General features: G+C 48.5%; 1 protein-coding gene across 10 annotated transcripts in view; it reads left to right on the top strand.

The window, feature by feature from the left end:
• Mapk4 (mitogen-activated protein kinase 4) overlaps positions 1 to 23,574 on the top strand; it is a 137,282-nt gene that overhangs the window by 74,954 nt on the left and 38,754 nt on the right. For 7 of the 10 annotated variants that reach the window (XM_029472137.1, XM_021150807.1, XM_029472138.1 and 4 more), the window contains one exon: positions 18,502 to 19,888. In XM_029472137.1, coding sequence (XP_029327997.1) covers positions 19,343 to 19,888 — 546 coding nt within the window. In that variant the 5' untranslated portion in view covers positions 18,502 to 19,342. Of the gene's footprint in view, positions 1 to 18,320; positions 19,889 to 23,574 lie in introns of all 10 variants that reach the window. The other 3 variants (XM_029472131.1, XM_029472134.1, XM_029472132.1) reach the window with 1 other exon arrangement.

Raw genomic sequence — 23,574 nt, 5'->3', positions numbered from 1 at the left:
TCTTTCTTTCTTTCTTTCTTTCTTTCTTTCTTTCTTTCTTTCTTTCTTTCTTTCTTTCTTCCTTTCAGTAGGTTAGCTTCAGATTCATGCTGATCCTCCCATATTGCATTTACTACATTTCTTACTTGGCAACACACATACAACACACAACACACAACACACACACACACACACACACACACACACAGAGTCAACCCGGAGGGAGTTTTAGTGAGAAGTCCTCTTTATGACACCTAAAATCACAAACCAGCCCTCATTCCTGGCCCCCGAAGGCATCTCTTCCCAAACACCATCAACGCCCCCTCTCTTCTTTTTCTCTTTTTTCTTCTTCCTCCTGTTTTCTCTCCCTCCCTTCCCCCTCTCCCCCTCGCTCTCCATTTCACCCTCAAACTTTGAAACCTGGCGCACACAAAGTGGGCTGGCATCAACTGGGGCAGTACCAGCTCTAATCTCACGTTGTCACTGGTCTCCCCTGGGATTTGGACGGGTCTCTCCACCTTTCTTGAGCCACTCTGTGAAGAGAGTCAAACAGATCTGTCGTTTGCAGTCTGTGTTCAAAGGTGCCTTGTTGTTCTGCAGTTTAGAGTTAAACTCTAAAAATTATTTTGTTATCTCTTTTAAAAGTGATTTCCCAAGCAGCATTCGTACATTCTCGATGTTTAACTGGGTCCTTTGATGAGCTGCTGTGCTGCCTTGATTTTTTTTTTTTTTTAGCTAGTCTTGATGTTTATGCTGCCATCTCTTTTAGCTTAAAAATAACTTCAGATTTTGAATGGGAAAAATTTTTTTAATTGCTATGACACTTGTCCTAACCTAGTCTTTATGGATAAAGATTTCCTCAGTAGTGTGTAGAAGTAATCTAATATAAGTACTAGGTAAGAATAAGGTTTAGTGTTAACATTGATTGATTTTATAATTAAATGGCTAAAAGTGAGTTTATACTAAGTAGCATAGACTGGTACCTGCTGCAGCGTGTGCATGTATGTGTGTGCATGTATGGGTGTGCATGTACATGTGTGCATGTACGTACATGTGCATATCTCCTGAAAGATTTTGTTATTTTAAACTGTTCAGCTCAGTTTTGAAATTTCAGCTTTGAAATCTGACCCCCCCCCCTTCAGATTATATCAAGATTTATTTTCTACATACGAAACAAAATAGGTTTGGCTCTGCAAACATAGCAGTATGTATTGAACACCATGAATGGTTTTAGTAAAAGGCATGGGATTCATAATTATCTTAAACAAATGCTAACCATCATAGCAGTGCATGCAGAATCCTAATTAATGAATTTACTAATTATTTTCTTCACTGTATGGCTGCTGTTGCCTGTCAGGGAAAACAAATTACTGTATATTTGGGGGAGAGGAAATTTACTTGAAGACTCTGAAAGCCAGCCTACACGGTAAGCACAGAAGCTGAAGGTTTCCACCCGAGGGAATTTTAAGAAATAGGGCTTGGGTGACTGCTCAGTTGATCATTCTAAATTAAACTACAAAGTACTGGCTTGAAATTTGGCTTAGAAAATCCTTGGCTGGTGTGTGGGTTCTGCTGGCTTCCTGTGCCTTATTCTATAAAATGACCACACTGATACACCAAGTGAAATAAAATTCCAAGCCGTTGCCTACATCCAAAGCGTACCAAGGCAGGCAGTGAGTTTCTTAGGAGCAGTTTCACTCCTAAAGATAAACCCAGGGAAACAGCCAGGACAACAATGCCTATCATTTAATTATCTTTGTTTACCAGGAGCTCAGCATCACGGAGCCATAGTTCTGGCCTGAGGTCTGGCAGAGCAGGGAACATGATAATTGGGCTCACACTCTAGTGGTTCAAGCCTGGGTGGCCCTTGTGGTTAACACTATGCAGGAGACTATGAGGGTCACTGGTAACCAGCCTCAAACTTGAACCTTCACAGTGAGACAAAAGGCCTGCATTACACAGTCATTGTGGTAGCTGCCTTTGCTTTCTTGGGACAAGAAAGAGGAGTGTGTGTGTGTGTCTGTGCATGTGTCTGTGTGTGCATTGTGTATTATGTATGTATGTGTATGTATTGTTTGTATATGTATGTGTATTGTATGTGTACATGTGTATGCATCTGTGTGGATGTGTGTTTCTGGGATGGAAACATGAAAGCTCCAACACTGAGCCACACTCCCCAGTTCTGTTTTTATGCTATGTCTTGGGAAAGGGGACTCTGAACCCATACCTGATCCATCCTTCCTTCTTTAAACTCCCTGAGACAGCAGTTCTTAAAAGTCTGTCCCTGGACCAGAAATACTGGCCTCATCTAGGATGCAGATTCTCCAGTCTCCTCCCAGGTCCACTGAACTATGCATTAACAGGTTGGGGGCAGAGTGTGCATCCAAGGACCATATTTGGATCCTTGCTCGAGTCACAGTAGCTGACCTGGGAGGCAGCGTGGGCTCAGGTTCTTAGCTTGCTTAGCTTGGGTTCCTAACATTCTCTCCTTGCTTACAAGGCATGCTGTGGATGGATGGTCTTGCAGAGTGATAACTGCTGCCTTGTCTTTAACTGGCCTTAACACAGACACACAGCAGCCCGGATCTCTGCCTCCCGAGCGCTGGAGTTATATGTGTGTGCCACTGTGCCCAGCTTTCTACAAGGAAGATCAAACCTAGCTCCTTGCACTTGCCCAACAAACACTTTGCTAATTGAATAGATCTCCCTAGCCACTGAATTTTTTTCTAAAAATCACTTCTCTCTAAATTTCCTCCCATATCTTATTGCTCTCCATAGCTTGGGAACAATTCCTGCCTTCCTGGGGCTTAGAGAAGATGGTGAGGTCTTTTCTCCTCTGAGAGGCCAGTGGTTGGGAAGGGCAGTGCAGTACATTAATACCAGATTTCAGGAATTCTCCCTTCTTAACCCCTCTTTACACTTGCTGGCCTCAGCCTGGGCCTCTGTGTGTCCTGGGGCTGACAGCATCACCCCAGCTGATCTTGTACCCTGCTTCAACTGACCCAAAGGCACTCTGGACTGAGTCTCTGAACTCTGGCCTTTCTGGAGTGTGGAAATCTCTTGCCCTGTGATCATTTCCCACTGGTCATCTCCACAGCTGAGAGATAACATGGATTAGACCCCTGTTGACCTGTGGAGGGGTGAGCCATGGCTCAGCACATCTGTGCCTTATCTCCACCTGTGGAGCTGCTGCTCAGTAGGATCAGCTCCAAGATTGGGGATGTCTCCACCTCGAGGTGGAGACTTGGCTTAGATAACTTTGCATGTGGTGTGAAGAGGGAAGAAGGTGGCAGAACATGATAGTATCCAGTGCTCCCATGATGGGTTGCCCTGGTAACAGTCTCCTCTGGAAACAACACCTGGGCATGTTGGGGGAGGAGGGAGAGCTGCCGTGAGTTGGTCATGTAGGAGGTGCGTGGAGTGGGAACACAGAAGGTGACTGTCAGACTGGAAACACCAAGTGGCGAAGATGCCTCGGAACAAAGTGACACTTGTCCATGTATCAGGAGAGTTCCAAATGAGTGTGACACGCCAGCTGACACCTCAGAGTGGCCTGGTGACAGGAGAGTATGCCACAGCACTACAGGGGCTGGCGCACCCAGTACTCCAGTCACACCATCCTCTACTCAGGTCTTTCCATGAGATTCCCGGATCGTCCCTGGCCTTCTCCTGAAGCTCAGAATATAGACTTTTATGTTATTAAATTTTTAATGATTCTTATTTATTTATTTAGTTAGTTGGTTGGTTGGTTGGTTGGCTTTTTGAGCTAGGGTTTCTCTGTGTAGCCCCAACTGTCCAAGAACTCGATCTATAAGACCAGGCTGGCCTTGAACTCTGAGATCCATCTGCTTCTGTCTCCTGAGTGTTGGGATTAAAGGTGTGCGCCACCACCGCCCGGTTCTCCGTTTTGCTTTTTCTGTGCATTGGTGTTTTGCCTGCATGTCTGTCTGTATGAGGGTGTCGGATTCCCTGGAATTGGAGTTACAGACCATTGTGAGCTGCCGTGTGGGTGTTGCAGATTGAACCAGCGTCCTCTCGAAGAGCAGCCAGTTGTAGTACTCCTTAACCTCTAAGCCATCTCTCTAGCCCCGAGGATACAATCTTTAAAGTTGCCAGACACAACATCCCCAAAGAGCCCAAGTGATGTTCAACCTTTCATCACCAGGATATAGATTTTCATAGTTGGAACTCAAGGGGAAATTTTAGAACCCCTAGGAGGAGAAGCCTGGTGTGTCAGTGTAGACGGTTGGACTCAAATCTTACAAAGGTTAGGAAAAAGGGAAGAGATGACTCATTTGAAAAGGCGCTAGAGGTGGGCATGTCAGGAGAGAAGAGAGCAGGAGGCACCCTGGGGCCAGGCTGTGAGGTTCCTTGACACCATTTGCGGTCTCCCACTTTTACTCTCTGTCCTCTTCTGTAGCCCTGCTGAGGCCCAATATCTAGGGAGGACCTGGTGATTGGGAGAGGGGAAATGTCACTAGAGGATGTGTGGAGGGAGAGATCAGAGATCTGCAGGCTGGGAAAGCACAGGATGGGAGTGGTGGGAGCCAGACACGGCTCCCGACAAGCTGCCGGCAGGTAAGGAAGCTGCCTAGGTATTAAAGCAATTCCATCAAAGAGGGGGGGAATGAATGCCAAAAGCGGGGGAAGAATGCGCTTCAAAAATGGCCTTGAAATTTCTCATGCAACACTCCTGCTCCAGCCTCGGAGAGATGGTATTGCTAGAGAGCTAGGACAGATCTTATATGATTATTAAGCATCGTGTCTAGCCCCTTCCCTGTGGCTGTAGGAGCCAGTTAAGTCTCTATTTAAAAGCTGATTGTTGTCCCGTTTTCACAAACGGGAATGGTGGGAGAAGAGCAGTCTCATATCGAAGGCATGGCCACTGACACGAGCTGGACGTGTGATTTGGAACATCGTTCGGCAGGCAGGACAGCCCCTAGAAACTGGGATATTTAATTCCTTTAGTAGCTGAGTCGTTAGGGTCTAGTTGTTAAGTGTCAGTAGACTGCTCCACCCCTTTCCAGATGTACGGACTCAAGCATCAGTTTCTCTATTTGTAAGTTGGAGATGAAACCACAGAGTCTTGTGCAAGGGCTGCCCATAGGTCCTCCGGTGGCCTCTCTCCCCAGAGTTTCCTGGTACATCAGACGTCCTCTTTCTCAAAGGAGAAACAATCGAAGAGTAAGTAGATCCCCGGGCTGATCTCCCTGGCCTCATTTATCCACCGACGGCTGTCAAGATCCATCCCACCAGACTTCTCCATTCCTCCGGCATCTGACTTACTTCTCAAGGTTATGATGCTGACATCCTGCCCCAAGTGCCTCCGCCTCTCAGCCCAGATTCACTCCTCAAGTCTCCACTTAAATGTCACCTCTTGAGGAAGTCTGCCATTGTTCCCCCAAGTAATTGGTCCTCTTCTTAACTCGACTCTCAGCTCTGTGTGCTTCCCAGTCAGACATGAGCTCTAGCCAACCTTTGTGTCACAGCGGCCTCTCCACCTCTGAACTGGAAGTTTCACAGCCTGCTTTGTGTGCACCTGAATCCCCGCTGCCTGGAACACAGGGCTGCTAAATAAATATTGCATGAAAAATATTAAATATTAAATAGTACGACGGGCAAGTGCTTTGGACAGTGGAAAGTTGCTTTGCAAATCTGTTTTCGTTTCACTTTTATTGCTATCTGCGGGGTTAGCAAACAATAAAAGAGCTGTCTACAGCAGCTAAGACTTCCAGAAGAATTGAACAAAACCCATTTGCACGGAGGACTTACTCAGAGGTTCACATGCTATGTGGTTTCTCGCACCGTGGCTGCAGCTGAAGAGGGACGATAGAAAAATCAGTCTGATAGTACTACCGGAGGATCCAGCAATACCTCTCCTGGGCATATATCCAGAAGATGTCCCAACCGGTAAAAAGGACACATGCTCCACTATGTTCATAGCAGCCCTATTTATAATAGCCAGAAGCTGGAAAGAACCCAGATGTCCCTCAACAGAGGAATGGATACAGAAATTATGGTACATTTACACAATGGAGTACTACTCAGCTATTAAAAAGAATGAATTTATGAAATTCCTAGCCAAATGGATGGACCTGGAGGGCATCATCTTGAGTGAAGTAACACAATCACAAAAGATCTCACACAATATGTATTCATTGATAAGTGGATATTAGCCCAAAACTTAGGATACCCAAGATATAAGATACAATTTGATAAACGCATGAAACTCAAGAAGAATGAAGACCAAAGTGTGGACATTGTGCACCTTCTTAGAATTGGGAACAAAACACCCAGGGAAGGAGTTACAGAGACAAAGTTCATAGCTGTGATGAAAGGATGGACCATTTAGAGACTGCTGTATCCAGGGATCCGTCCCATAATCAGCTTCTAAACGCTGACACCATTGCATACACTAGTAAGATCTTGCTGAAAGGACCCAAATATAGCTGTCTCTTGTGAGACGATGCCGGGGCCTAGCAAACACAGGAGTGGATGTTCACAGTCAGCTATTGGATGTATCACAGGACTCCCAATGGAGAAGCTAGAGAAAGTACCCAAGGAGCTAAAGGGATCTGCAACCCTATTGTTGGAACAACATGATGTACTAACCAGAACCCTGGAGCTCTTGTCTCTAGCTGCATATGTATCGAAAGATGGCCTAGTCGGCCATCAATGGAAAGAGAGGCCCATTGGACTTGCAAACTTTATATGCCCCAATATAGGGGAATGCCAGGGCCAAAAGAATGGGAATGGGTGGGTAGGGAAGTGGGGGGCGCTATGGGGGACTTTTGGGATAGTATTGGAAATGTAATTGAGGAAAANATGTAANAAAAANATTAAAAAAAAAAAAAAAAAAGAAAAATCAGTCTGAGGGGGACGGTTGGTCTTCGGTCTTGGAAACAACCTGAATGTAACATCCTGAGTTTGTCAGTGTGTTATCTGATAGCCAGAGCGAGGAAAAGGGAGAGGGAGAACCGTTCAGGATGACTCGGGCTCTCTAGGTTTGGATTTGCTTCAGTGGACTCCTACCTGTGCTGTTTGACATCCTGCCTGTAGGTGATGCCCAAGAGAGTATACAGTTACCGGGAGTCCACGGCTAACCACCTCCTCCCATGGGAACACTCATGTTCTGTGCGCTAGACCCACAGCCCCGTACAACCAGCTACACACAGTCTCATTCACACACACACACACACAGCCCACGTCAGCTCCCACACAACCCCCCAGCCCCCACGGCCACTCTTCTGTTGTGATCTCTAAATGCACCCCGACATTTGCTGCTCAACTCTCAGCTGCTCTCTCACTCTGCTCCCCTCAGGCCTCCTGCTTTCCAGTGTCCTGACTGTGTATCTCCCCTGTTCATCCAATCACACCCTCCAAGAGATGCTCTTTGAAAAACCACTACCCTGAGCCCTCTTGCAAAGCATTTTCCATCCTCAGGTCCTCACCACCCCAGTCATACCCTGAGTAACCTTTTAACATGCCTGGAGCTGTACACAGCTGGGTACATCGGGGTAAAGTGGCCACCACACTTTTCTTGGGATTCTCTGTCTAATAGAAGACCCAGCTGTCATAGGTATGTGTGCTGTGAACAAGAAGGAAGCACGAAGTCTGAAGGTGTCCTTTCCCCTGAGAAGGTGACGGTGGCTCCAAGCACAGAGTCTTTCATGGTCTAGGAGTGTGGTAACTAGAGAGGATCACTCCAGACCATGCAGTTCACGGAGAAGTTGCAGTTGAGAGCACAGATGCAGGTCTAAGTGGGGGTACTGTGAGGGGATCTCAGGCGAGAGTAAGAAGAGATGCTATTTGGAAATACAGCAGGAGGAGAGAGGGACGTGACACGCAGCAGGAGATGGCAGAGGGCAGTGGGGCTTATTCTAAAACGTGCTCATTGGAGGGTCCCACTGATTCTATGCTTCCGTTACAAAGAGGAAGAAAAGAATGTGCTCTACCCTGCTGCGACAAAACGTGGCATGAGTAGAGTCGACATTGAGAGATACTCTAGCCCTGTGGCCCCCTGAGTCACTGCCCTGTGAGGGGCCACATAGCCCTCACCTGGCTAGGCTGGTCTTTTTGGTGATGCCTCTTTGAGCCACCAATTGTCCACTGGTTCACCATCTAGACTTGGGCGGGCTTATGTCTTCTTTCTGCCATCCGTGCCCTGAGATGCACAGATAGACATTCAAGTGTTCAGGTCTCCCCCAGGGGTGGTGGTGGTAGTGGATCACACACTACCTAGGGAGAGTCCTATCCCTTCTCTGAGCCTTGACTTCCCCACCCAGCTGTGGCAAGGCTTCGTTCCTACCGTACTTAGTAGAATCGCCTGCACTTAGGTAACAGCTTCCTTCAAGTGATGCCAAGATGAGCTGAGGAAAAGGCGCGGCTGCTGGTAGGAAGCTGGTGTCACGTGAACACTGTTCTTCAGAGTTTCTACTAGGAAGCAACTGCAGTCACAGGCCACTGCTTACTCTTCTCCATCTGCTGTGTTCCTGGCTCCAGCATCCTTCCCTTCATCTGTGTTTGCCTTGATTTCCCCTTCCTGGGGCTCCTCACCTGAATAACCTGTCCCTCCCCAGGGGTCCTAACTATTGAGACCTAAAGGCTTGTTTGTGCGTCCGTTCGTGCGTACGTCCATGCATCCGTGCGTGCATGCGTGTGCGCGGAGTGCCTTTGCAGGATCACATCACCCCTGGAGACCTGTGATGTTCCTTAGCATCTCCTAATAGACCGAGAAACAAAATGAGACCTTGCTCAGGTTCACATCTCTGTCGGGCTTTCTCTGACACACAGTTCTGACTCTCTTAGTTTTAAAACCATGAAGGTGATGCTACAAAGAAGGACAGAAGAGTGGGTGTTGGGTGTGTGGTGGCAAAGTAGAGGGTGTGCGAACACCGGCAGTGTGGACAAGCTTACTGGTAGACTCCTTTCTCTGTGCCCCGCCCCAGCTGGGTGTCTCAGTGTGTGCTGGGAGAAAGATGCAGATAACATGATCTGAAGATCCCTCCAGGCTCCTCCCTCCATCCCCTCTCTCAAAAGAGGCTCAAAGCAAGCCCAGTGGCTCATGGGGCAGCTACTCACTTTTTGCCTGACGAAGGCCTCTGGTATTAGAGGGATGTTGCGATTTGACCAAGTCACGTGAAAGGGTAACTCTGACCCTGGAGCCCAGTGTGTTAATGTGGAAGGTTTGAGATTCGATGTACTGGTTGCGCTTCTGACTGGTGCATCTTTCCTGGGGCGGTCTGTTCACCGATGGCCTTGTGAATAGGTGGGGCAAGTGGTTGGTTCCCTTCCCCCAAAGATCAGAGCTTTGCTGTGGAGATCTCCCAGCTCCCAGCACTAGAATCCAGGCCTCCTGGCTCCCAGCCCCAAGATTTACTCAACAGCGAGATCCCTGAATGCCCTACAAATTGCTGCTTTCTTACTCAAGCTGTCAAAATGCCACATTGGTCACTTGTGGACCGGCAGACGCGGTTGCTGGGAAAAGGAACTGTTCTTCCGCTCTAGGAGCACTCCCTTTGGTCCCTGAGCGCACCCCTGTAAATGATTAGGATCCCCGGGAAGAGCGGACAGCTGTGTGCATGCATTAACTGGGCAGCGAGTTTGACTGGTGGGAAGTCTGGGAAACTTAAAGGCACCGAGTCCAGCAAGTGACTCTGGTAAGGTCTGAGACATTCTCCTGTGTGCTTTCGACCCCTGTGGGAAGGAAGGAGGTTTGGATTAACCAGGGGGCATGATGCTTCTCAGAGTGCTCCCAGCCTCCCACACCAAGCTTCCAGCCAACACTGGAAACCAGCTATTAAAGCCGAAACAGGAAGAGAGAAAGCTGACTTGAGACAGGATGATGGGCACTGGGCCTGAGCAGATAGCTAGTCTGCTGGGGGTTGGGAGGAGACACCTGGGAGGGCCTCATGGAGGAGGGGATGTTAAAACTTAGACTTAAGGGTGGCGTGAGAAGAGCCAGGGGAAGTAGGAGGGAAAGCTTCCGGGCAACAGAGATGATAAGGATGTATAAGGATGAGGCAGAGAGAGCAGAATGTGGCCAGTGGATTGGGGGTGGAGGGGGGGAGACCAGAAAAGAGGGATCTGACCGCAGCTGCCGCTAAGAACACCTGCTCTTGCTCTTGCGGAGGACCCAGGTTCAGTTCCAGGGAATCCCACGCTGCCTTCTGACTTCTGAGGGCACCAGGCATATATGGCTACATATACATAAACTCAGGCAAAACACTCACACACGTAAAATAAAATCTAAAAAGAAAATTCTAAAAAGGCATCTTATACGGCTGTTAAGTGGAATCCAAACCTGGAGACGGGTGCTTAGGAAGGTTCCCAAGTCGGTTCCCAAGTGACTTGGGCAAGGAGGACGAGGAGTCCCACACGATAGAGTATGCTGAAGTTTACTGGGACCCAGACTCCGCGACTTTACCCTATGACCTTAGAAAGTCAGTTTCTCCTCTTCAATTTGATAGGCAGTAGTAGGTCACACCCATCCAGCCCTCTCTTTACCAGGCCTGTGCTGTGCTGTGAAGTTTTATTAGTCAGACAGTGGTGCCAAATCCTGTTTGTGTGAAGCATCAAGTCAGGCATTGTGGAAGGTATGGGATCATGTGGCGCCTAGCCAACCATCACTAAGTGCTCGATGAGCTGAACTGGGTGTCTGGGAGCAAAGCTGAGATGGTCCCAGAAATAAAGGTGGGGTGTATCACAGTGATGGGAGCATACAGTCGGGGTCACAGTCGGGGTGCAGAGAGTCCTGCCTGAGTTCCAACTCTGACAGTGGGCAGAGAGGTGTTGTTAGTGGGGTGCTGTTAGAGAAAGATTCTGGTTTTCCTGTCTCAGCGGAAAAGGAAGGAGTGTAAAGATTGACAGTTAATGTCTTCCACTGGTGTGTGCTGGAGTCGAAGGAGCACATAGATGGTGTATTTGCCTTTTCTGATTTAAAAAAACAAAAACAAAAACCCAAGGTAATTGTCTTAGTCAGGATTTCTATTCCTGCACAAACATCATGACCAAGAAGCAGTTGGGGAGGAAAGGGTTTATTCAGCTTACAATTCCACATTGCTGTTCATCACCAAAGGAAGTCAGGACTGGAACTCAAGCAGGTCAGGAAGCAGGAGCTGATGCAGAGGCCATGGAGGGATGTTACTTACTGGTTTGCTTCCCCTGGCTTGCTCAGCTTGCTCTCTTAGAGAACCCAAGACTACCAGCCCAGGGATGGCACCACCCACAAGGGGCCCACCCACCTTGATCACTAATTGAGAAAATGCTCCACAGCTGGATCTCATGGAGGCATTTCCCCAACTGAGTCTCCTTTCTCTGTGATAACTCCAGCTTGTGTCAAGTTGACACACAAAACCAACCAGTACAGTAATTCAGATTCTGTGGTCACATAGCCTTAGCATATCCTTACCCTGGGCTCTGGGCAAGGAGGATGCGATTCTGTTGTGCGCCCCCCCCCCCAACCACCACTACCAAGTTTGCTAGGAAAGATCCGGTGCAAACTCTGGCCCTTCTTCTCAGGAGTGTGTGTTGCATGTGGGCTCACAGAGAGTAATCTCCCAACTTAGGAAAGGCAGTGGGGCCCCGAAGGAATTAAACAGGGAGGAGCTGCCTTCCAAAACTCAGAACCTGGGCATTCTGGTTTCCCTTAGAATATAGCCCAACAACGCCAGCCACAAACAGACCTCACCTACTAGCTGCCTAAGTCACCGCTGTGCTGAGTTAGACCCTGAAGGAAGCTACCATCTCCAGCTGGGCATGGTGGCATATACCTCAAGCGCTCAGGATGAAGTCAGGGGACTATGAGTTCAAGGACAGCTTGGGCCACATCACAAGACCCCCATGTCATCCCTTCTCCTCCCGAAGAAAGTAGCCCCAGGTTTTACTCTCCTTGATCTCCTTCCTTTACAGAGAAGAAGGAGGAAGTTTTGCCTTTAAACTACAAAAGTTAAATGCAGGAGTCATTGAAAGTCAGAATTGAATCTTTGCAACACAGCCTACCTCCCTGACAAGCCACATGCCTAGTCTCAGGTGAGGCAGGTGTTTCTGCACAGCTGCCACTGTTTCCATGGAGACCAGCACCCACACTTCATACAAGGGAACCCAGATTGTCCCCTTTCCTCAGTCTCCCCAGGTTGGAACTGGACCTTCCATGGAGAACCAGCGTTTCTCTCCTTGCTATTTCAGTGTGTTGAAAATCCCGGGAGGTCTTTGTTCTCCTGGATGGATACAATGTTCTAAACAAGAAGTAAAGCCGGGCTTGATGTCATACACCTTTAATCTCAGCATTTGGGAGGCTGAGGTAGGTGGGTCTCTGTGAGTTCGAAGCCAGCCTAGTCCACGTAGTGAGTTCCAGGACAGCTATAGCTACATAGTGAGACTCTGTCTCAAAATAAATAAATAGATAGATAAACAAACAAACAAACAAACCTACCACCACTACTACCACCGCCAATAATAATAATAGTAATAATAATGAAGAAGGAGGAGGAGGAGGAGGAGGAGGAGAAGGAGAAGGAGGAGAAGGAGAAGGAGAAGGAGAAGGAAGAAGAAGAAGAAGAAGAAGAAGAAGAAGAAGAAGAAGAAGAAGAAGAAGAAGAAGAAGAAGAAGAAGAAGAAGAAGAAGAAGAAGAAGAAGAAGAAAAAGAAAAAGAAGAAGAAGAAGAAGAAAAAGAAAAAGAAGAAGAAGAAGAAGAAAGCAAAGCCTGCAGGCTCCAATTTGTTCTTTTATGGATGGTCACCTCCTTCCACCACAGGTCTGATGTTCCTCAAGCCAAACCATTTTATTAAAGCCTTCTGTTGCTTTATTAACTTCAACTTGGAGAGGGAAGGACAGCAGGGGTCTTCATCTCCTTTCTCAGGGTCCCCCGAAGCATGTCTTCTTTTAATTAATTAATTAATTAATTAATTAATTTTATGTATATGGGTACTCTATCTGCACGCACACTTGCATGCCAGAAGAGGGCACCAGGTCCCATTATAGATGGTCATGAGCCACCATGTGGTTGCTGGGAATTGAACTCAAGACCTCTGGAAGAACAGCCACTGCTCTTAACCACAGAGCCATCTCTCTAGCCTCCAAGGGTATATTCTTAAGGAAACTTGATAAGGAAACTGCAGCCCATGGTGGGTGGTGTGACTGCATCCCAGGGACCCTAAATGTCTGCTGTTAGAGTAGAATAATAGTGGACTTGACCATCTCTCTTGACAAGAAGGCTAGAGTTGGGTACCTATAGATGTGACTCAGCTGCTTGCGGCCACTCAAAAAGCTCCACTGCTCACCTGCCACTTGTAGTGTGCTGGGTTTGGTCTTCTGGTTTTTTCTGCACAGCATCTCAGATCAACATTGCATCAATTACATCAACATTGATTCCTCTACAATTGTGTCCTCAGACAGGAGATAGGGTTTCTTGCTCCTTGGGGAAGAAGGATTTCTTTCCCTCAGAAAGCTTTTCTTTAAAGCTTATTTTTCAGGAATTGATCCAGTGTCAATGTCTGCCCTCAGATGACATCTGTTTAGACTCAGGGTTTTCAGCGGGTTTAGGTTTGAGAAGTCCAGTTGTCCTCTAGGATTTTAGGGACTGTGTGAGGTAGCCTTGGCAACTAGGGAGTACTATTCACATGTGATGGAATTAGCTTTAGCATCGGGGCCGGTCAGATGGCTCAGTGGCTAAAAGGGACTTTCTATACACATCTGACAACTTGCGTTCAATCTGCATATTTTATGTAAAGGCAGAAGGGGAGAACGAACTCCACAAAGTTGTCTGGCCTTCACAGGTATGCCATGACACAACTGTGCCCACAGTCACATGATATCGTGCACACAATAATACACATAATAAGAGTCATTGCCCCACAAAACAAGGAGTGAGCTGCTGACTCCGAGCAAGACCCGTGTAGATCACATGGATGATCCTGGTAGAGACTAATTTAGCCCTCATGTGACTCCAGGCTGGTCAGAAAGCATGACTGATACCCTATGGGAGACACTGAGTCAAGTACCAGCTGACCTCTTCAACGCTAACCCACCTCTGGTGAAACTTCCCAGCAGACCAGCAACTCAGCTGAGCTGACTTGATGGTCAGTGTTTGGAGGCACTGCAGAATACTACTGGCGTGGAGTGGACAGAGGCCAGTGCTCAGGAGGGGACCTGTTGACGATGTCATGGACCCAAATGTCCACAGCACTGAGACTGGGAGGTCTGGGTTAGAGACAGCTTCTCCCTGGCTGAACCAGATGTGGCTCCTACTCATATGCAAGAGACAATAGTGACCTGGGTAGATAGTGAGTGTCAGTTAGAAGCAACACTGGGCAGAACCCCCGTGAATAGGCAGCTCACCTGAAGGAAGACTGGCCCTTTATAGAAATGGCTTCCTGATCTTTACTCATGAACCTTGGGCACAGTCAGGGCCCAAGTGTGGCATAGATGGTTTTCCCTGGCACTGTGCAGCCTACAGCCCCATCCAAGAATTAACTGCAGGTTTTGGGGGTTTCTGGGAGAAGGAAGGAGGCAGGAGCTGAGAAACGCCAGTGTCTCACAGGAGACTATTTCCTGCTGAAGTCAACAGCATGAGGTTGGGGAGGCACTGAGCAGGCAGAGGGGTGAATCTAAATTTAGATTTTTCCAAAGCCAATTTGTAAACCAGAGCCCCAAGGATCCCAGAAAGGGACAGGTGACATATGCCACCTCACCTCTGGTTGGCCTCCATCTGTTCAAAGGCTAGGTAGTGAGAGAATAACTCACTGGAGTTCTGAGAAGCTGTCCATGAGAAACCCGTCAAAACTGGGGTTCGACTCTTGGGAAGGCCTAGGCTAGCGGTTTTTATTTCTGTGTTTATCACTGTGTTTGCCATAGAACTGCGGGAGACTGCGCTGCCCTTGGGGGAGCTACACACATTCGTCTTGCTGCCTGTTATCTGAGCGCAGCTGAATAAGTTAACCTTTCTGTCTCCTACAGTGAATGCCAAGTCCTTGGTTTGAAATCATATCTGGGATTCTGAGCAGCTCTGGGCTGTCACCTCCTCATGGTGATGACCAACCTCTGCTGCTGGACCTACTCCACTACCTAGGGACACATCTAAGTGCCACCTGCCCCTCGGGGGGGGGGTGAACAGCCCTGCTTCGTGGCATATCATGCTAGACTTGATCTGAGACCTGTTAGAAAGGATGCTTTCACAGCCAGCAGCCTGTGGGAGAAGGTGGTGGGGTTTGCAGTAGATGTTACAGAGGAACTAGAGAAAGGAACTGTCTAAAGAGAAGCAGTTTGGGAACAGAGAGGTGACAGGAAACTCGGGTGGGGACAGAACACTTGGACGAAGGCCATCCGCATAGGCTGTTGAACTTCTCAGAGGTTGTTAGTACTGGAGTGACAGATGATGCTGAGGAGGTTGAAGTTCAAGCGCTGGGTTTTGTCTGCATGATTAGGGGTTGTGGCAAGAAGCGCTTATGAGCCTTGCACTCATACACAGGGAGAAACATCCCACCATCCGGGAAAAGTGCTGAAAATGGGGACACACTCTTCCACCAGAAGGGATCTGAAAAGGCACCATCAAAGAAGCAGGGCGAGAATTAAAAGGGTCCATTTAGACACCCAGGAGGAAGATGGTGCTGGAGTAGAGCCTCCCCAAGGTGACATGTTCCCTGTGTCCTCTAGCTGAGCACCTAGAAAGAGTCAGACGCATGTACAAGGAAGATAGTCCCTCCCACCGTGGTCAGGAAGAGGAAAGGATTTAAAAATAAATGAAGTCCTTCTTAATTATTCACAGATTACCCACAATGCAGCCCCAATTGCCAACCACTCTTCCTTTGAGACACTTCAGTCTCTGTTTAGCGCCCAGCAGGAGCTGGAAAGAGGAGGAAGCTTGTGCATCTCTCCTCAAAGAGAGATATATGTAATTAGCTCCCTCTGCAGTGCCTTTGGGGACCGAACACGTGGAACTTCAAGAAACTCCAGCTCCAGTGGAGTCGTCTGGCCCGGCTACCGGAGTGAGCCGTGTGTGGTGCACGCACTCGCGTACGCAGGCACGCGCGTACGCAGGCACGCACGCACGCAGGCACGCACGCACATGCGCTCATGTGTTCATGCAGGTTGAGTTCCCTGAGTTAGATGTCTCTGAGGACTTTATTGCACACAGACTGTGGCGCTGTGTGTGTGTCTCAGCACCCTCCAGAGTGGCTCGGGCATCTGCACACCAAGTGAAGAGTATTCCCCTAGCCGAGGGTCGCTCTCTGTACTAGCACTCACGAAGTCTCAGACTCCTTCACCTGAGACGGGAGAACATGGCATGCTCTTAGCATTTGGGGACACCGTGGGAGGTGGGGGCAGGTGTCAGCCACTAATGGAGTTGGCTAATAGAATACTTAGAAACCTGGCCCAACCCAATGAAGGCTGATAGTGACTCTTAGTCACATGAGCCTAGGAGGGCAGTACTGTGTGCAGTTAAGGAAAATGGGACCTGTTCACCCAGACTGTTCCCAAGTCTGGAGTTGTGTCAAGTCTATGATTGTTTGGCCTTTGGGCCCAATAAAAGCTTCAGAGAGGAAACCGCTGTAAATTTGACAGGCTATCAAAAGAGTCAGGCCATCTCATTCAGATGAGGAACTGCTGGACAGCAGTTGTGACAGCTGACTTCTGTAGAGCCAAGCGCTTACTGTGTTCCAGAGCCTTGGCAAACTTCCTTGTTCAGAAATCCTCAGAGGGACAGGGCAGGGAATGGCACAACTCAGGAGATGGCACATTCTATAATGTGCTTGCCACACGGCATGAGAACCTAAGATCAGCGCTCCAGCAGCCACATATGAACCTGTGACCCCAGAGCTTGGGGAATAGAGACAGGCTCCCCAGGGCTTGCTGACTAGCCAGTCCAGCCAATCAGGGAGTTCCAGGAGCAGCGAGAGGCCATGTCTCAGAGAATAAGGCAGAGAAGCTATTGAAGACGGCACCTGGGATCAACTTATAGCTTCCACATACACGCACGTGTACCTGAATGCACAGCCCTCAATGGGATACAATTGATCATTTGTATGCCCCCCTACACACACACTCACAAACACTCACACACACACTCACTCTCATATAAACACATACACACACATTCACATGCGAGCACATACACACTCTCACACTCATAAATACTCATATAATACACACATTCTCACACACTCAAATACTCACACTCACACACTCTCACTCTCACACACATTCATATGCGAGCACATACGCACTCATATACATTCTCACATGCACACACTCATACACACATTCACACATTCTCACATTCACTTGTAGACTAACATACACACACTCATACAGTCTCACACTTGTACACACAAACACACATTCACATATGTATACACACTCACACATTTACCCAAACACCCACACTCATACACACTTGGGTGCACACTCATCACACACTCACTTGCACACACTCATACACGTGTGTGTGCTATAAATTTTGGAGCATTAAGCTCATGGTAGCTTTGTTTCATTTCTTATTTGTAGAGTCACACAGAGTCCAGATGGGAATGTGGACCCACATGGGACCCTGCACTGTAACGAGACCAGATAGATGGGGTGGGAATTAAGAATTAAGGAGCCTGGCCAGAGTTCCTCTATGCTGGGTACAAAATTCTGTGTGTAGCTATGAACTTTGTATGCTTGGGAAACACACCACACTCTTGAAGTCACCATGTTGTCTTACTTCAGAGTTCTGAGTTGACCAGGCTAGTGTTTGTAGTGCCTTCCTCTTACCACCTAATATCCTACACCTGCCGTTTGAGTTAGCAGCCATCAAAGGAGAACAGTCAAATACAGATGTGGCCAACTGCTTTAAGCAGTTAGATCCCCAGGGGCTCTGCCATAAAAAGAATATGGCTTGCCATGCTGGCCGAGGTATAGCACTGACTTTTGGGCAGATGGCTCCTTTTCTGTGAGTGACAGGAGAGTTTTCCTGTAGTTCTGTATGTGTGTATCTGTCACCTATGCAGAAAGCAAAGAACACAGATGCTAGTCCATCTCAGGCTGAAGGGAATTTTTTCTTAAAGTATTCAAAGGCGTTTGCAAAATAAGGAAAGGACCCTCCTGGGAAAACAAGATTCCAGAGTCTTCATTTTCATCTGTAGCTAGCTCCTCTTGACTCTCAGCCTTCCTAGCTAATGCAGGTGTGTGTGTGTGTGTGTGTGTGTCTGAAAAGCATAACAGATTAATTTCTCAAAGGTCAAAGGGATGATTCCCATCCCCAATCTGCACGTGTTAGCCCTAGGGTGGTGGGCAGGCACTGACATAAAAGCGCAATGTCTGATGGGCTTATCAAATCAACTCCATCTTTCTCCTCTGCCAGGACACTGCTGCACACAGCAGGAGGGAGGCTGAGCAGCAAAGCTGGAATCCCCAGAGCGACCAGCAACATTTCAGCTGGCTGGACAGATCAAATAACACTTGGGCTGGTTAACAAAAGATGCAAGTGGGAAGGTGTTGGAAGCCAGAGTGTGGAAATTTACCCAGCGTTGTTTCTTTGACAGGGAAGGGGACTTTGTCCGAATGATGCTACATTCCTGCAGCCCTAAGGCATCCTGCTGAGCATCCTCTGTCAAGGTGCTGCAGATAAGTGGGTGAAAGAGGATGTCCTCTCGTCTGAAGCCTCTGGAGGGTCCTGGCCTGGCAGCTGAGTTCTTTTTGGACTTGGGACAGCAGATGTAACTGCAGAGCTCGTGCGAGAGTGTGGCTTTACCCAACTCTTTACTCACCAGACTGGTTGGAGTTTTGGAATCAAAACAGAACTCGTAGAAAGATAAACTGGCAGAGAGGAAAAGAAGCCCCTAGAATCGTCTAGAATCCATTAACTGGGTCCCCTCTTGCTGCTCAGAGCACAGAGGGAGGCTGTGATCCGATTAAGCTCTGGGCCCACTTAAGTAAAGCAACAACAGCGCGCACAGCAAGCAGCTCCTGCACTTGAGCCACACAGAAGGATTCAAAGTTGCCGAATACTTTTTTTTACTCTGAGATCCATGGAGATAGAAGATAACGATACAGGCTTTTCTTTCTAATAATGCCGGATCTAGAAGATGCGCGAGCCATTTTAAGCATCCAGGAGGGTTCTTGAATCGCAGGAGTTGGTGGCAAACCCTCCGTGTGCAGGTAACAACGACCTTAGCAGCATCCGGCTAAGCAGGTCGGGGAGCAAGGACTTGCAGCCCTTCCTGTCCCCTGACAGCTGGCAGCAGCGACCTCACCAGGAGCCAAAGCATCCCTCAGTTGTGAGATTTGACAGAATGAGGTGTGCTGGGGAAGCCACTAGCTGGAACCTGGCCTTTCCTGACTGCCCCTGCATTTTCCAGCCGGCCCCGGACCACTGAGGCAACAATGGCTGAGAAAGGTGACTGCATCGCCAGCGTCTACGGGTATGACCTTGGTGGGCGCTTCATTGACTTCCAACCCCTAGGCTTTGGGGTCAACGGGCTGGTGCTGTCAGCTACGGACAGCAGGGCTTGCCGGAAGGTGGCCGTGAAGAAGATCGTTCTGAGTGACGCCCGCAGCATGAAGCACGCGCTCCGAGAGATCAAAATCATCCGGCGCCTGGACCATGACAACATTGTCAAAGTATACGAGGTGCTGGGACCCAAGGGGAGCGATCTGCAGGGCGAGCTCTTCAAGTTTAGCGTGGCCTATATCGTCCAAGAGTACATGGAGACTGACCTGGCGTGCCTGCTGGAGCAGGGCACACTGACAGAGGACCACGCCAAGCTGTTCATGTATCAGCTGCTCCGTGGGCTCAAGTACATCCACTCTGCCAACGTGCTGCACAGGGACCTGAAGCCCGCCAACATCTTCATCAGCACGGAGGACCTTGTGCTCAAGATAGGGGATTTCGGGTTGGCAAGGATCGTGGATCAACATTACTCACACAAGGTAGGTTGGCCTGGAAAGGCTGCTGCTAGTGAGACCTGTGGGATCCTCAAGGGTGTACACAGTTGTTCCAGAGGGTTTGTGATCAGGAGACGGTTGTGAGTGTAAGGGGAGGCAGAAAGGTGCAGAAAGATCCACGGCCTGGGACGTTGGCCGGGATGGAGGAATCTAGTTCCTAGTCATGGCTCTGTCACATGCCTTTGGCCAATAACACTGGGCCGCACAAGTGAAAGGTCAGATTAAACAATGTCAGAAACTTCTTCCCGAACTCTGTGTGGTTGGTGAAGTTTTCTTTTGCATCTGCTGGTCCTGGGTGTCTTCATCATCCTCTCAGAGCTCAGGAGACCCCAGAAGACTCCCCACACTGAGAACACTATCTTCTGGTTTGCTCCCCTCACCAGGGCTGGCCCATCCTGGGTCCCTTTCCATCAATCAGTGAAGAGTGAGCTAATGCTTACTGCATGTCTGCCCTCTTGGGTCCTGTGATGCCTCAGTGTGCTAGAGAAGCCATGTTTGAGGTTGGTTCTGTTAAAATTCCCCGTGTGTGTCACAGAACCATCCCAATTGCGCCGATAGAGACACAAGTCACCACAATTAATTTTGAAGGCCTAGGCCTCCTCCCTCCTGACCAGTTGTGTCTTTGGGAAGTTCTCTGATCTTCTTCTCTTCCATCTTCTGCCGGGCATGCTGCCTTTGCAGGGTGCCTGGTTGATGCACTTACGTAGAGGCAACCAGGCACTCTCCAGCAGAGCCAATCTCCCGACAAAACCTTTATACCTTGATATTTTTTATTGGAATAGAGCATCCCAGAGGAAACAGGTATGCCATGAAATGTTAATAGCCGAGGGTGAGAGTGGGCCAGGGAATGTGAGAGTGACTCTGACCTTAAACACGTCTCGGCTCCGCGCTCTCTCCAGGTCCCTCCTGTTTCTTTTGAGGTGCAGTGGGAGGACATAACAGGCACAAGTCCCTGATCACCCTCACTGGTTAGGCCTCTGGCTCCTGCTCCAATGTCACACCTCACAGCGTCCTCACTGACTCTGGCTTCTCAGTACCACAAATTACATTGCTGCCTTAGCCACGCACTTCCTCTTGACACCCATTCCTACAGCTATGTCATCTGTCAAGATTGACAGCTGAGTCTGTAGGCAAGAAAGAAGCCTTGGCAAAAAAAACAAAAGATGCCCCCTTCCCTGTCTTCCTTTCTAAGGAGCTATGATGTCAAGTCATTGAACTCATGGTTTTAACCCCAATGGGTTACTTGGCAAAAGGATCCAGAAAAATCTAATTTCTACTTGGGATACACAAAAACCTTCTCTTCTTTTCTTCTTCATGATTTACTTTTAATTTCATGTGCACCGGTGTTTTGTTTGCATGTGTGACTATATAAGGAAGTCCGATCCCCCTGAAACTGGAGTTACAGACAGTTGTGAGCTGCCAAGTAGGTACTGGGAATTGAACCCGGGTCCTCTGGAAAAGCAGCCAGTGCAGTGCTCTTAACCACTAAGCCATCTCTCCAACCCCCACAAAAACATTCTCTTTTTTTTTTCTCAAGTTTTATTTTTATTTTATGTGTGTGAGTGTTTGCCTGCATGGCCTGTATGCCATGTGTGTGCCCGGTGCCTGAGGACACCAGAAGTGGGCTTCGGATCCCCCTGGAGCTGGGGTTAACAGGTAGCTGTGAACTGCTGTGTGGTTGCTGGGAATCAAACCCAGGTCCTCTGAACGAGCAGCAGGTGCTCTTAACCACTGAGTTATTTCTCCAGCTCCCACAGCCCTCTTAACTGTAGTAAACTGTAGAGAGCCACCATCGGTGAGGTAGTCACAGGGAGGGAAGGAGCTTAGAGATGTTTTGTGGCCTTCAGTAGTGTCAGGAAGAAGGCTCCTTGTGGTGACGATTCACCATGGTAGCCGTTTTATTTTGTTTGAAACAGGCCCAGCTCTGTAGCCAGGGTTGGCCTGAAACTCCATCAGCCTTCAGGCTTTGGTCTCCTCAGGGTTGGGCTTGCAGTCCTGAGCCATTTGTCGCAGTTGATGAAACAAGTCTTGCAACATGGCATGGCATGAGCCACCCCACAGGGTGAGGCATTGAGGAGATGGACTCCCTGATGATGGCACTAATTTGGACAAGGATCACTCATCCCTGGAGCCTCAGGTTCCCCTCAGGTGACAGAGCTGTCCCCTGCCTGCCTCTCTGGCTTATAGACAAGAATCAAAATGAACCGTGAATGTAGAGTTCCTTGAAAAGTGGTTAAAAAACGACATCACTGAGCACCCACGGAGCCCAAGTCCAGTGCAGGAGCTGGAGCTGGAGAAGGGTAAGGCTCACGTGACTCTTCTCAATCTCTATCTCTAGAGCCCCGTTCCTGCCTCTCCTTCATTTTCTCCATGCGAAGGAATTCACATGTTCTCATTCCATCTCTTTAATTTAGAGAGAGAGAGAGAGAGAGAGAGAGAGAGAGAGAGAGAGAGAGAGAGAGAAAGAGCGCATTATATGAGCACTATATGAGGTTTAAGACAGTAACTGGAGCCAGTTACAACCCTGGTGTGTGTTCACATCAGCCTGGTGCCCTGGGTTTGTCAGGGACCTCCCACTGCCACCTTTTGCCCTCATTCACTTTCCGCTCTTAGCTTGCCGCCCTCCTGTCCCTCCAGAGATGATGAAAGGCTTCATACTCGGAGCTTTGATTTATCCAATGTGCATTTAAATCAGTTCACTTAATCCCCCTAAGGCTGTGAGGCACTTAGAGCAAATGGGCCATTTGACAACCCAGAGAAGTGGCTTTGTGAGAAACCATGTGGCTTCCGGGGCTGACGGGCAGGAGGATTCTGAGGAACTGGGGCCTCTCACAGTCTGGGTGAGGGCTCTTCTTTCTGAAGTGCAATAGATTCTGGGTGGAACCTGCCTCTGAGCTTTTCCATCCTTCCCTCTCTTCTAGTATTGACTGCTCTCCATGCTGTCTTGTGGGGATTTCTGTCTGGCCACAGGATACCACGCTTTTTGAGGGATGGCCTCTTCCATAGAATTGTATTGTTACAGTGCAACCGTGATTTTATTGATTGTACTGGACATATGGAAGGACCGTGATCCACCAGAACCTCTCAGGTAGGAAGCTAATATGTTTGTGGATTCCATAGCTAGAAAGTATAACTCAGAAAAAGAAGTCTACATTTTTCAGACCATAGGTGGGGTCAGATGTGTGCACCTACTATGTACAACTACGCATGCCAGTGTGCTTGGAGGATGATGGTACCTACATGCCATGTGCTCTGTGGACACTTACTCTCTCTTGACGAGGGCCATTGCTTATGTGGAATTCACGAAAATATACCCATTTCTACACACTGATCCAGTCCAGAGCCAGAGTGGTCCAGCTAGGGACTTCTTAGCTAAGATTGAGCTCTTGGCTGTTCTTGACCCAGTGTGTAGCATCTGTTCCTCGCTCTTCCATCTTTGTCTGTGGCAGACGGCACCTTCTTTTCAGTCCTGTGGCCTTTATCTGATACAGGACTTTTGTGGGGCAGGTGTCTACTTTGCTGGTCTAGGGGAGATGCCAAAGGAATTGCCTTCTCTTCTCTAATGAGCACCTAGTCAAAAGAGCTCCGAGACAAACCCAAGAGCTCTCTGGGTCTACCACACCACTTCTAGGGATCTTGGCTTTTGCCTGGTCCAGGGGCAGTAAAGTTTC

This window comes from Mus caroli, chromosome 18 (assembly GCF_900094665.2).
Source record: "Mus caroli chromosome 18, CAROLI_EIJ_v1.1, whole genome shotgun sequence".
In the NCBI taxonomy this organism is placed as follows: domain Eukaryota; kingdom Metazoa; phylum Chordata; class Mammalia; order Rodentia; family Muridae; genus Mus; species Mus caroli.
Note: the sequence above shows the minus strand (reverse complement) of the source record. Positions and strands in the feature narration are given on the sequence as shown.